Source organism: Nyctibius grandis, chromosome 23, assembly GCF_013368605.1.
Source record: "Nyctibius grandis isolate bNycGra1 chromosome 23, bNycGra1.pri, whole genome shotgun sequence".
Taxonomy (NCBI): domain Eukaryota; kingdom Metazoa; phylum Chordata; class Aves; order Nyctibiiformes; family Nyctibiidae; genus Nyctibius; species Nyctibius grandis.
The window spans coordinates 6590474-6606008 of NC_090680.1; the positions used below are offsets into that span (position 1 = coordinate 6590474).

The following is a 15535-nucleotide window of genomic DNA, read 5'->3' on the forward strand; positions in this document are numbered from 1 at the left end:
CAGAATTGGCATAACAGAGTCAGGGTCCCAGCACACAGGGTTTGCCACTCCGGATGACAGAATAAATTACCTGGTCCTGGGCTGTCACGCGTAACTTTAAAGATACTTATGGGACTAATGGGAAGAACAGTAAAGTTGATTTCATCAACAACATAATGAGATGAGCACCTTCCTGAATATCTGATCAACAACCCCTGATCAACAGGCTTGGGGAAGAGTGGCTGGAAAGCTGCCTGGTGGAAAAGGACCTGGGGGTGTTGATCAATGGCCAGCTGAATATGAACCAGCAGTGTGCCCAGGTGGCCAAGACCACCAACAGCATCCTGGCGTGTATCAGAAATAGTGTGGCCAGCAGGACAAGGGAAGTGGTCATCCCCCTCTACTTGGCACTGGTGAGGCCACAGCTCAAATACTGTGTTCAGTTCTGCGCCCCTGACTACAAGAAAGACGTCGAGGTGCTGGAGAGAGTCCAAAGAAGGGCAACAAAGCCGGTGAAGGGTCTAGAGAACAAATCTTATGAGGAGCAGCCGAGGGAACCAGAGTTGTTTAGCCTGGAGAAAAGGAGGCTGAGGGGAGACCTTATTGCTGTCTACAAGTACCTGAAAGGAGGTTGTAGTGAGGAGGGTGTTAGTCTCTTCTCCCAGGTAACAAGCGATAGAACAAGAGGAAATGGTCTCAAGTTGCACCAGGGGAGGTTTAGACTGGATATTAGGAAAAATTTCTTCGCAGAAAGGGTTATAAAGCATTGGAACAGGCTGCCCAGGGAAGTGGTGGAGTCGCCATCCCTGGAGGTATTTCAAAGACGAGTAGATGTAGTGCTTAGGGATATTGTTTAGGTATATTGCTTAGTGGTTGACTTGGTAGTGCTGGGTTAATGGTTGGGCTCGATGATCTTAAAGGTCCTTTCCAACCAAAACGATTCTGTGATTCTGTGAAAATGAACTGACCACCACAAATATCACAGGTTAACAAACCTGCCTACTACAAAGGGATAAGCAAATTTTCATGCTTAGAGTCCACACGGAAACAGATTTTTTTTTATATTGGCAGTTTGTGGCCATAATCTCTTTCTCACTTTAACAGAGAAAGAAAAATTTGACCATACAAAATACAAATCTGGTATAAAATAAAAGACTGTTTTGCATACCTGTGTTTGGGCATTAGGTACCAACTTGTACATATTCTGGAGCTGTCCATTTACTTTTTTATCTGATTTGATAGAGAGAGAAAGAAATACACAGAATTACTTTTTGTTTTGTCCAAAGCAAAGCAAACCAAGTTTATTCACCCTTCTCAATAGCTAAGAAAGTTAGGAGACTTAATTATAAAATATAAAACCAAAAAACAGGTTTTTTTGGTCTTGTTTCTCCAGATTAATTAATTCATCTGCAAAGCCTCCTCTTCACATTTTGACAGAGAGGAAATAAAGTGTATTCTTCTTGTTCTACAACAGAGGGTAAAGGGGCTGAAATGGTCTTTGGGACTTACTAAGGAGAAGTCAGAGGTGCTTAAGAGGGTACTTTAATAAAATTAATGTAACCATAACACTAACACACGAGGTAGAAACTTGAAAGAGGGATTTCCGCATCCCATCTGTCAGGATAGTACTAGGACTGTCTAAAAGCAGCATACTTTAAGGCCCCCAATAGTTAATCTTGCTTTTAAGTGCACTCTTCTAAAAGAAATATGCATTTAGCACTGGCAATACAAGAGCAGGCATATCACTTCTCTTTGGGTCTGAGGTGGTTTCCTTTATCTCAACATATGAACAAATAACCCATGGATTTAATCTCTGAAATTTTTCTCTTAGGTTTTTCCTCTTAGCTTCTTAATATTAGAAGCTTCTTGTGATGCAGCTCTTAAGTACAGAAGAGAAACAGTCCCTCCCAGCACCTCTTATATTCTAGCATGATGCTTCAAACTTTGTCTACATCTTTCACCTTTACACTTTTCTGCTCCCCTTGCATCGACAGGCGTGTAAACAAGAATTAAGCTAAATATTATCATATTTCTTCACAATTCCATCACAAACTTAACGTGTCAACGTTTAAGTTGACACGCTATCCTGAAAAAAAATCTTTCAAAGCGCTTAATACTTCTCAGGAAGAGGACCTACTATTGGCCTAAAGACAAGGGAAAACTGACAAAAGTTTCACATTGACTTCATGAGAAAATCATGTTAAGATGGTCAGAAATTATCTACTTTCATCTCTTTTGATAAATTTTGGTTAAATAAATGTTGAACATTTGCCATGTCTTTTATGTCTTCTTCAAATCATGAATTAAAACCAGATTCTCCTCCCAACCCCTCCCAACATGTTTTGGCCTGTGGGTTCAACAAATACAAGAACATGCAAGAGGAATTTATAGTCAGTTTATAGTCACTTATATATTCAGTGAGGAAAGAAAATTTACAGTGAAGGATGTTTGGTTTAGGTTGAGATGCTTCTTAATATATGAAAAGACCTTGAGTTGCTACAAGACAGTAAGTTAAAACAGAAAAAAAGTAGCCATTTGTGTCGACTGGTAAACTCCTATGCAGACAGATCGTTACAAATTTGTGATAAATGTTCACTCTCTGTTTACTGCCCACAGTTTCTGTATCTACCTACTATGCACTGACAATTTGAAAGGCTTGAATCTAAAAGGTGCTGTCAACTGTCTGATTACAAGAGACTTTATCAGTAGACCAGAATGTAGACATACAGGGTAACAGCAAGTCCCTGGATTTAGTTGCTGCAGAAGTGCCCACTGAATAGAGAAGTCTACATTCTAGGAAAAATAAATCACATCTAAATAGAATACGAGCTCTTACAAGAAAGTATCTTTGAACCCAACTGAATCTGTCTCTGTAACTTACAAGAATGATTCTTCTGGCCTATTAAAAACATATAGTATCTGTAAGAAACAACATTTAGAAATACATTATATACAAAGAGCAAATTTGGTGATGCCGGTGGATGTTTCAATCAGTCTTGAACACGGTATTAAACTATAAACACTACGCACACTTCACTCTCTCCTATTTTAAGTGCTCAAATATATTCCAGCACTCTCTCTACACATGACTTTAAAATGTTTAAAATGTAGGAAAAAACCCACACCATTTAGTAAGCCTTCTTTAGAGCTGTGAAGAAGAGTTTCTTTTTGTGAGGCAAGTATGAGAAAAAACTACCACCATTCTCCCCTTTAAGCTCATGATATAATGATGGCACTATTCTGGACTGCTAAAATAACTCTATGGGCACTGGGCAGGTACTTCAAATTTACAACTTTCTAACTTACGATGAAGTCGAGAAAAGTTCTTTATTAGGGAGTATAAGGGCTTTCGCAGTGCTACTAGCCACCCTAATGCTCCCCTCCCTTATCCTCAAGTATATTGAGCGGTGTAACTTGCCTACAACTTGAAACTGAGGTCCAAATCCAATTTCAGCTGGAAATCTCATATGAATAAGGTGCTCTCATAAGAATTCCCATTCTTCACATTTCAAGTCAAGTTAGAAACACTGAGCATAGGAGTTTGCATCATCTTCTGACCAACAGCATGCTCAGAGATACCCTTATGTAAATTCTTGAGGGAAGTAAGTGAAATTTAACAGGCTATGTCTGTTAAATCCTCTCTTCCTCTCTCTAAGGGGAAGACTCTGCTGCTGCCCATTTCCTCCATAGATAGCAGTGATTCTCTGAGCAGTACATGTTTTTTCAAGGGTTAATTTGATGTCACTTTGCCTGCATTGTCTTGTGACTTTGAAGAAAAAGCTTAAAATATGACTGAGAGAACAGCCACAGATGCCATACACTGCCTCCACAAAAACCCAAACAAAAGCATACATGAGAGTGTATGCTTCAAACACGACTTATGTAATTCCTTGACTGAAAATTGGCTTCAAATTCAATTTTTCTAGCAGAGTCATAAAGGGCTGACTGTGATGCATGCTGGATAGGACAGGCCCCATCTAGCTTTTAACCAGCTTGAACGTAAAGGCAGATATAAAAGAAGATTCAAATAAGGATAATACTTTCCATCAACTCAAATTAGTAATGATCTTATCATTCAAGGCTTAAGGAAAAAGCTTGGAATCCAGTCAGAAATATAAACGTATGTACTCAACGCTTTATGTGTATCTAAACTAATTACTGTTAGAGTTCTACCAACCTGCAGCAGACCCTCTATTTGCAAAGAGAAGAGAACACCTTTCAGAAGAGTAGGTGGCAGTTTTTCAAACACAAACTAGCTTTCTAGCTTCACTAATTTCTAAAAGAATTTGTTAGGGGCATAAGGGATAGCATTTAAACAATGAAAACCTGATCGGTAGCTTACTTTAAGTCATACCACAATAGAGGAAAAAATACTGTCAAACTGAGTAGCTATTTGATTAATTATTGCCAAATACTTACTAGACAGAACTATCTTATGATTGAAAGTCTTGCTCCAAATACTATCCTCTATGTTGTCTTTAACTCCAAACTCATAAAGTGTGTTTGGCTTCAGATTGTCCACCACTGTCTCTGTAACTGGGCAAAGCTGAAAAACCCATTTCTTGTCTTTATCCTTTTCTCTGTAGCGAACTGTATAGAACCTGCTTGACAAAGAAAAAAAAAAAAGACATTTTCTTCACAACGAAACTCACTACAAACATTTTCATTAGGAATTACTAAAACGACTTCCACCCTCCATTGTTCTTGTTCTTTCTAGGCCCTTAAGTTATCAAGTACCAGAAGAGCCAGCATATCTTCCATGCAAACGTAGTGCTAGCCCAGTCATCTCCTGAATGCATTAGGGGTATTATATAAAGAGCAAAATAACAGTCTCCTTATTCATGAACAACATTGTGTGTGTGGTTCTGACCACAAACTGCAAGCTCATTTTGCAAGCAGTTTCTGTGATTCTGACATATACCAGAACTAGTCAACTGAATCATGAGTCTATTAGTCAGGAAGCCTTGACCAATTTCTCAAGATCTTCTATATCTGTCCAGGGGAAGGTGTTCCCTTCCAAATTAGTCCAAAAATATTCTCAAGGGAAAACCAGTAATAGTTGACATTTATATAACACATTCCTCATTCAGTGATTCCATTATGAATTGCCCACACTTCAAACAAGAAAGTAAACCAAGACATTACTTTCAGCAGTTTAAATTAATAACTTGATGAATGCTAACAGATTATGAAATTAAAAAACATTTCTACAGAAATTGCCCAATTCAATCAAGCAGCACCACCCTGAAAAAGCATGAGCGCAATGCTAAAACAATGCAAACTAAATGGTGAGAGTTACGGCACAAGAACTCCAGGTATTTAAACCAGGTATTATACAGGAAAATATATGGAGAGAAACATACACAAAGATTCACTTTGTTTACACATTTTATCTCATAACTGTGAAATTTGTTTTCTTGGCACCAAAAATATAGGTTCTCCTGTTCTAATTGCTACAATTCAGCTCTTTCAGGTTACAAAATTAAGATTTATGTTGGCTCACATAACTTTCTTCATTAGCTGTACTACTTTGCATTCAAAACAAGCCATCGTCCAACCCAAACTTTGGAAAGGAAAGAAATATGCTAAGTAGTGACTATCCTCTCTCTTCTTATTGATTCCTGGAGCACCAAGTAATAATCTGCATCCTTACTTCTGTGATCTACTCAGATTTCATATGTCAAGCAATGTAAGATCTAACTATCAGTTGGACTGACAATGAATGTTTTTAACAAGAAATTATTGGCAACATTAAAATGAGGAAAAATTCTCCTCCTTCATCCTCTTAATCCTTCCATACATAGTCACACAGACACTAACAGTCAAGAAAATATTACTTGAAATCTCCGTCACTGTCTTACAAAGGACATAACAGTAACAAACAAATCCCATGTGCAACATAAATGCATCTTGCTGGACCCTATACTCTTGATAAGGGATTTAGAAGAGGTATACATAGATCTATGATCAAAATGTGAATCATAAGTAGAAGCAGTCACCTTTTTCCCAGCTTGCCCGAAAGAGGAAATTTCATTTGTTTTCATCTTCATTCTTACCTCTTCCTACCTGTTTTAGTTGAATGGGGTAGAAATCAAGTGATTGTATGTGATGGAAAGAAAACAGTATACTGATTCATTTCAGTTAGTTGATAGCCTAATTCATAGAATCATGAATAACTGCATCAGAAATGAGGAGTAAAAAACCTCAAAACCTCATCAAAAACTTGTTCGTAATGAATAGGTTTTTAAATGGCTGCTCCCACTTGCTTCTACTGTAGAAAATATTCTGGTTTTGAATACTTCCTCCACACCTGTGCATTTCTTCTCTGTAACATGAACTAAAATACCGAGAACACTTGCACGTCAGAAAACATCTTTCACTAGAATTCAAGACTATTAAAAAAATCTGACAAGAAGATTTTCATAGTTGTGCCAAACTGTACCATTAGAAATAGAAACATATAGCATAGAAGAAATGTGCTCTCAACTCCAAGATTTCCAAGCCTGTAAAACCTTCACCAAGGGTGTAATTATTTCAGTGGAAACTTGCCACAACAAGTACTAAAAACACTGACTGTGATGACAGAATTTCCTCAATCATTTCAATAAAAGCAACCAAAATGAAGTTCCATTTAACAATTTGCAAGTCACAATCGTTTGACTATTAAAAATATCCAAATTGTAAACAACATGTACTTCTGGGGAAATGCAATCACTTGTTTATAGAGTATGAATTCAGAAATGCCAAGTTGTCATGAAAGAACAACAATTCATTGTTAAACCAGACCACAAGCTGCCAAACACAGTGCAATTTCAGTACCTGCCTGAGAACATTCTACTGATGAAATTTTGTTGTCATTTTAATCTCTCCCTTTTGCAAATCTTCCTTTCAGAAAAAATACAATATCAAACAATCAACACATAATTGAAGACACGAAAAAGCAGTAAAATTCAGTCACCACTCACGTCTATCAGTCCCCCAGTGACATACACACACAACGTTCGCGCAGCTGGCCTGCTATGCGTATCCGAAGCTGCAAAACTGCTTCTCCTGGATTGCAAACATTTAGAGAAATCTCTCCATAGGTTCCCCCAAAAAATGTTTTTTTTTTGATTCTTCATTTGTTTTGGTGGGGGATATGAAAAGGGTATATTTTGTCAGAACAGTGTTCATTGAATAGCATTTGTATTCCTATTTACAACAGATACTAATCAAAGGATTACAGGGTCCACTTCACTTCTTTTCTAGCTAGCACTCTGTAAAATATTAGAGCTCTTTTGTTAAGCTCCATAAAAATTAATCTCTCTCCCTCTCTCCCAAACAGGCCATGTTCCACTCATTAGAAGATACCTCCAATCAAACCACCATGGGGATTGTAGAGAAATTTTATCTCTTCTCTTTTTACGAGACAATTAAAAGGATAATAAACTCCAACGATTTAAACAGCAGGTATCATGAGCAGGTGAGGGGTACTGTTGCACTCAGACTTAATTGATGTAATAAAGCCAACTAAAAAAATAGCCATGGGAAAGAAATAGGGAACCTACATTCGCCAAGACAGCCTCTCTCTATATGCATCTGTGCCACACCGTAATATGTTTAATGTTTGCATTCTTGAAACTCTCTCTACATTAAAGAGATTTAAGTATTCTTTTACAATATCCCGACTTCACTTGCCTCCATCTATGATACATACAAAATGTGAAATAATGGCAGAAATAAAAGCAGTTAAACCAATCTCGTCATTTAAAGGAAGCCACAAGAGTATTGCTCCATAGGCCAGCTACTGCAGTGACTACTATATCTGCAAAGTCTATATAAAAGACTATCAGCCCAATACAAAAGTATATTTCTGTCCTTTCTATGTTCAGTTTACACAGGGTTTTTTTTAAAATCCACAATGCAAAGCAGTGAAACCTTTTCTTTCTCAGCTTAGAGCTAGCCTTTTTATTATACAAGAAATCAAAATATTATGAACATTTTAAAGAAGCAGCCTACAGGGTTTTTGCTTTTGAAATTAAGGAAATCTTGCTTGCTGCTAGGAGAAGCAAAATTCTAGGCTGGATGGGCAAAACATTAGGTTTTCATATATCAGTATGAATGACACTGTCTTGCCAAGAATTGCAGTGCTATTTTTCCAATTGTTAACCAAATCTCTTTTCAGCCAGATTCTCAGAAAATGCTTGCACAGTCAAATATTTGGGCACAAATAATTAGATACTGGAAATCTTATAAGGCAGATGGTTTTATGAGATTTCCAGACTAGGTCAGTTTGTATAAATATCATGGGTTTGTTTGGAACCAGATCCAAACCAAAACTCCAAACAATTTAATCATGACTATTTTAGTCACACATAACACTAAACAAACAATTAAGCCTTGGAGATATAAGAACATTCCTGCTCTGTGATTTCATAGATAAAACATTATAAAACTTATTGCACTTTTGTGCATAGGAATGTAATCAGGCTTTTAAAAAACACACTATTAACATACACATATACTTATTTATTTGTTTATAGTTAGACTTCATTAGAAGCACAGGATCCATTTAGTATTAGAAAGTAATAAAAAAAATTGAATGGTTTGAACTATGATTTTTCTGATCCTGAGTGTTTCACAAATTGGCACATGACGTTGATTATATTGTTTCCTTTTTGTTGCCAAGTTTACTTTAAAGTAACAGACACTGACATATATATAAAAAGATGGAAAGAATTACATTGTTGATGCCTACCAGTTAAGTTTGCAAAGCAGTTCTTAATTTAGTGTTCACTTTTGCATGATCACTAACATTCACTTTTTTCACTTAATTTTTATAGTAGAATGACTGAAATGAATTGAAGAGTTAGAGGTTCTGAAGAACTAGAGGCTGACCACCAACAAATCTTTCCATGTTTCAACAAGCTTTCAGCATATACTCCCACAGCAGTAACTCAAAAGCATCTGAAACTCAAAAAGTTTATTTGCTGCAGTATGTATTGCTTAAGGAATTTGGCTAAGTTTAAAATACATTTTCTATCACAGAATCAACTAGGTTGGAAGAGACCTCTGGGATCATCAAGTCCAACCTTTGACCTAACACCACTGTGTCAACTAAGTGCCACATCTAGTCTTTTTGCAACACAAAGTGTGATTAAGTTGGCAGCTGCATAGTGACACAGATTTGTAGATAGGCACACAAGGAGATGTATGCATATATCTTTCTGAATTTAGGGTTTTTAAAAACCCTGCTGTGCGCTGTACAACATAAAGAGTAAGTTTGGATTCTTCTCTGCTTTTCCCACTCTATTTTTCTTACTTCCCCCCACCCCCCGCAAGCATCAGACAAATTAAGTAAAACACAAAATCTGTACTACTTGCAAACATGACATTACGACATTTAAATCATGGACAAACAAATTTAAGCAATATAAATGTGAATTTGTGAAAGTTCTTAACTTAGATATATTTCATGAAAAACCCCATACCTTCAGGCTTTAACTTTCTATTTCTCACATATCTGAAAGTGTGTTTGTTTTTCTATCCAATCCCCTTGTTACAGTAAAATATAGTATTCTATCTACAAACCCTGTTTTTGTCTTGCATGGAAAAAACATTTTCTATTCCTTCCCCCAGCTCTCCTTGCTCAAACAACTGAAGGTCAAACTTCACCTTTTTCAATCCCCTGCTCCATTTTTGGATCTGTGGAGTTGTTCTAACAAAAGGAAAGGCCAATAAAAGTCTATGCAATAATCTACTCTCTTTTTCAGACCTAAAGGGACAGTAAACATAGCCCCAGTATGTTTATTATGACAGCTCTGTCCACTAATGGTTGTTTGAACATTGAAAGGCAGAGAGAAAACATGTCTCTCTACTCTCTTGGAAATATAAAAAGAGGAACTGAACATGGCTGTGCAGCAGGTTATGATGACTTTGCCATCCCCCCTCATCAACTACCTCATACTGGTGTCAGAAAACAGAAGATGCTGAGAAAGCTAACTTCACATTGTTAGTGGAACCTTTCCAGTGTTATGTAGTTTTCATCAGTTACATAAAACTAATCACTTGAGTTTTTTGGTTTGAGTTTTTTTGTTTTGTTTTGTATTCTAGTGCTAAGGCTCTGACCAGAGTTGATAGCCACTTCAAGAAGGCTTTAAAAATTGACCTTGCAAAGAACTGTGGTCCACACAAATGGCAGTGATTATCTTTGCTTCCACAAGGAATTAAGGTTTGAGGTTATCTTGTGGAAAATATGTAACACTCTATTGGCTCATGCCCTTAACATCTAGAGAGTTAAGCAAACAAAAAATGGTTTGTCGAAAAATGGCATGGGAACTTTTTCTTCATTAGAGTTTCTTAAAAAGCACTTCTTAGGTACAGAAGAACACTGTGCCCTCAATAAGCAAGGAATAATTGCACTGAAGCAATAAAAGACACCAATGCTCTTCGAGAATGTGGCAGCTCTTATTCAAAACTCATTTGCTCACAAAATCAGATCTTCTAAGGAATATCCCACTGAGGTCAGACTCCCACTAGAGAAAATCTTGGCCAAAAGATCCATGCTGTCCATATGGTTTTCATCTTCTGAGTCAGTAACATATCCAACTAACTTACATTATGCAACATTTGTACAAAAGCTTAACGTCCATCCGGAGACGGTAAAATCTGAGGCTGAGAACAGTGACTCCATTTCAGGTCATACAGACTTACAAATCTAAAACTTGGTGGAATATTAACTGACAGAACTGAGTTAAGAGGTCATAATTGCCACATGCTGCCAATGTCAAAGATTAGAGGTTAGTCACTATACAACAGTCTCGAGGATGATTAACAGTACATTTCAACATGTCACAGTAAGGAGAACATGCCAGACAAATAAGGATCAAGTGAAGCAGACTGCCCCTGCAATAGATACAAATGTTGATGAATCCATTATCTGATTTCAAGTCTTGTACTTTTAACATGATGCTAACTTGTTAAGGATGGGCTACTTCCTAATTTTTTCTTATAATATATTATCAATTATCATTCAAATTATTATAATAAATTAATAATTATTCTTCTATACACTGACTAGAAATATATTTTAATTCAATCTCTGCTTGGAATTATAGAAATATACACCGTGGTCATGTGGAGAACTGTTCTTATCATTTATACAAATCACAAGCATTTTGGTCCAGTAAAGGTAAATAAAATATGAGCACCACTGAAGTGATTTTTTTAAATTTATTTTTTCTTCATTAACTTCATTACTATGCTTGACTACAGAATAGAAATCTGCTTAAAGGTATATGCCTATACTTTGATATGACTGTTTGTAATTTGATTTAAGTGTTTTTAAACTAGCAACTCATGAGTGTCAGTATATCTTTAGAGTTGAAGTACAGGGACACATTCAAACAAAATGAACAATACAGCTCTTATAGGCAAGTCCTCTTATGGGGGCAAAAGGGAAATACATAGGTGGTACTTTAGTATAGCCTGACAACATTTCACTAAAATGGTGGGCACATTAAAAGTAAACACCTGAGAGGAATCAGCTAACAGGACTAAACAACACTTAACTGAAGAACCAGAATTTTGGGAGATGCATACCATGACTTGACAAAAAGACAGGGTAAAAGCAGGTCTCTCACACTAGAGTAGCAAACATATAGAATATATTCTAAATATAGCAAGACACCAGTAACACTGCACTAAGTGGAAAACATTACGTACTATGTTAAAGAGTTTGTTCAAACTTCTGAGTCAATGAACGTCCAACAAACTGAGGAGGAAACCCAAAGCTGATGAAGGCATTGTGGTGGGTACCGTATGCCTTGAATCTCCAGGTGGATTAATACAGAATATAGGCTTCTTCTAAAGTGTTCTTCCTCTCTACTGCACAGTGGGTGCTGTAACTTTGGTGCTGACACAGCACATAGAGAAGGTAACTTCCATAGTAAAAATGGTGCTAATATCATTATGTGGGCAGAACACTAGAGGCTCGCCCATGATCAGCTTGTTTCTTCGATTTCTAACTGTAGGAAATTATTTGCTTCCTTCTTAATTGAGAGAGGAAAATTTAAGCCTAAACCCGCTTTCATTTCTACTGAAAAAAATCCAACTAAATTACATGCTTGGACATTATTCATAACAATTTCCTAATAATCATTAATGTTTTTTCAGTAGTGTTTGAAATTCTGATTGGTGATGAAGATCCAAATTTGTTTATGACAAATTTTTGAAGCTTGAAAAGAGTTAGTACAAAACTTTTGGGAGGTAAGAAAAAGGTCATATTGGCTACACGGCATGTTTCTTTTTAACATAAACTATGCTTGACATTCAGTTCAATGGTATCAGAGTTTTATTATCAACATCAAAGTAAGCAGATTCAAGTCTAAATTAGACAGCTACAAATTAGATAAAAATTACACAGGGAAAAAAAAAGGTGTTCTCAATAATGCAAAGATATATTAAAAAAAATAAAAGATGATAGTTGCAAACAAGTCATAGATGATGTAGATGCATCCCAAACATGGGTGCACAGTTTCTTCTTGTTTTTATAAATCACTGCTGAGTTGAATGGAGCTTCACAGGATATAAATGAAAACAAAAAAAATCTTCTGTCATAAAAGGAAGAATACAAAGAGAACATTGAAAGGACAGAGCAGGGAAAACACCTGTATTAACAATTCCAATAATTGCATCAGATGAATTTTGCTTATCTGCCAAGAGCTGCCTAAAATGTAATGGTGCACTAAACTGAGAAGTTACCCAGCACTATGACTTCTCTTGAAACTGCTACTTGGTGAGTCTTCCTGAGCTCCCCACCTATTGTACCACTCATTAAATAATGACAGCAAAACAAAAATGTTACAGTAGAAGAGAAGTACTTTTACTTACAGCAGAAAACTAATGAAAGCTGTACTGTATCAGTATCAGGAAAGTCATGTAATGATAATATAAAAGTGTGAAATAGCAAGATTTGTACTTCAGCATGTAGACATCTGACTAAGAAAAGTAAAGGCTTGCAAAGTACTAATTTAAGTAAAGGAGAAAACTTACTTCACATTCAGAACTACTGCTTCCAAATTTTAATTTCCACTGTCAAACTTAACCACACCAGACAACTACACTGAATTAAATTATGATCATAATAGAAAACAGGTTTCTGTTATGTTACCTGTCGCTAGCGCAGTTACTTGTTGTTGTCCAGTCACGTTGAGGGTTGACTAGGATGCCCCAAGACAGGAATACTGAGGTTGGGGTGAGAGTGCCAACTACCAGCTGCAGAGGCTTTTGAGTCTTGGTCCGACCTATATAATACACATAAAATTCCAATTACACGTTAGTTTCTCTCTCCTGCATTATGTAGGGGAAAGTTTTTGCAGTTGGATAATAGAATAAATGAAGATCTACTTCTCTTCTAAATTTGAAGGGAAAGGTACAACTGTTCTCTCTTTTTTTCACGGTCACCATTTCTAATGTATGATTTAAAAAAGGGGGCAGAGACAGTGTCTGTGATCTGTTTGTTGGCTTCTCATTGAGGCAAGTGAAGCATCTGCAAGGAAGGGAGACTGCTCCTTCTCTGAAGCCAACTGAGCATGAACAGAGGAAAGAAGTGCAGAATAAAGCTGGCATAAAGGAAGCAGGCAGCAGGAACACAGATTAGGAAACTGCTTTAGAAAGCAGGCATCAGACACACAAGCCTCAGAAAGACTATTTTTTAGGTCCCCTCTGGACTTGCACAGCATGTTTTTCAACACAGGAAGAAACTGGAAGACTTCACTTCCAGACTTGCAGATCCAGGGTAAACCTAAAGGAATTCTCGCTATTATTTGGTGGGTAGGAAGGAGATTTGTTTACTAAACTTTGTTTCAATTTTGTCTTATAAGTTTTCTCCATTTCTCTTTTTTCAGCCTATGTTCCTGTTAAACCTAGTTTTTGAAAATGAATAGTGGGTGTTTTTGGTATGCTTAGTATGAAAATAAGCTATACGCAGATTAACTTCAAAGCTCTGGCTGTCTTGGACTGCATCACAGAAGGTGTTACACAGAGTTCAGGACATTAGGAAGTCTCTCCACATGAGACAGAAATAATACCTTCTTGGCAGGATTCTTAGTAACACTGCAATTATGTCCACAGATAATTAATACTTTCTACAGCATTCTTTGTCAAGAGTAAAATAAAACATAGAAGAATTCTGTTGCTTTTAAGTGTAGGCAGATCTGAGGCGGTGTATGTATCTGGAGGCATCTTTCTCTTTTAACCACCTACCACATTCAAAATGTTCAGCTTTTGCATGATACTAGCTTTAACTTTGCTCTTAATGAAGTAGCACAACTCTCATGTGGAAAAAGAACTTTCCTTAAAGTTTAAAAGCTAATAGTTGGAAATGAAGAAATGATCTAGAGCAACTACTCTGAACCTGTAGTTTGCGGCCTGCTACAAGCCCAAGGAGAACCTTTGGTGTTTGAAAGATGATTAATTAAAGGAAATTCATATATTCTTTACATCACTTTGCATACTTCAAAAATCTAAAGGATCTGTACCTCCTTAAAATGTACAGGTGACCACAAATTCCCCAGAAGTTTATAACCCACTGACCTAAGGGTTATATTTTTCACTGTTGTGAAAGAAATCTGACTAACTTTCTTTTCATGCCTTTTGAACCCTAATAACTCTTCACTTAACAAGCGCCAGTGAAAGTCTGATTTGTACTTTCAACCAAAGCATGTGTGTACATTTAGAAACGTTAACCATGTGGGTTTTGTTTTCTATTGATGATTAGTATGTTGCCACAAAAACCCCACAAATAAACAAACAAACAAAAACACTCTCTACCCTTGAGAGGAAGTATGACGTGCTTTGAAATACTGTGGAACATACGATACTTCCACAAGGGCAAACGTCTGAATAATTTTCTTGTTTTCTGGACCAGTTCCTATACTCTTTCTCCATTTTTAAAGAAAAACTTAAACTATACAGCTTGATCATTTACTAAACTATCTGGCAAATCTGCTCTCTATAGCAAAATCCCTTTCTTGATCACTTTTTGAGGAAACATGGAAAACATGTGAGTTTTAAGGAAAAGAAAAAACAAACTCACATATAACCTGAAATCATACTGTTTTTTGGGAGGACCTACATATGATTTTGATTATGACTCTAATTATGCCGTTAGTTCCCTGTTAGAGACTGCAATGATTCATACACTGTAAAGCCAGGAATTACCTTGGTGATGATCTATGTTGATCTATATGATTACAAACCATACTACTCCTCTGTATTAATCGCAGTTTGAACTACAGTATATCTTCTAGAAATGTAACCAGTCTTCATTTGTAAATTTAAAATTGCAGCAAGTTAGACTCCACCACAATTCTTGGTAATGTGTCCAGTTTAACTATTGTCACCACTAAAACGACTTGCCATATATCTAGCTAGCATTAAACCAACAGCTGTTCTTATACCTTTGCCTACTGGACTGAAAAGTCAATTCTCTGAATCTTGTTCCATAGTTTCTGTACACTGCAGATACAAAAATTAATAATGTGCAAACAGTGCATTGAGCATTTTTTTTGGTTTT

At 36.5% G+C, this 15535-nt stretch overlaps 1 protein-coding gene across 1 annotated transcript in view; it reads right to left on the minus strand.

Moving 5' to 3' along the window:
• ABI3BP (ABI family member 3 binding protein) overlaps positions 1 to 15535 on the minus strand; it is a 160824-nt gene that overhangs the window by 106895 nt on the left and 38394 nt on the right. Inside the window, exons 4-6 of the mRNA XM_068417343.1 lie at positions 13130 to 13262; positions 4399 to 4580; positions 1148 to 1209 (exon numbers count right to left, since the gene is read on the minus strand). Of these exons, the coding sequence (XP_068273444.1) occupies positions 1148 to 1209; positions 4399 to 4580; positions 13130 to 13262 (377 nt within the window). The remainder of the gene's footprint in view (positions 1 to 1147; positions 1210 to 4398; positions 4581 to 13129; positions 13263 to 15535) is intronic.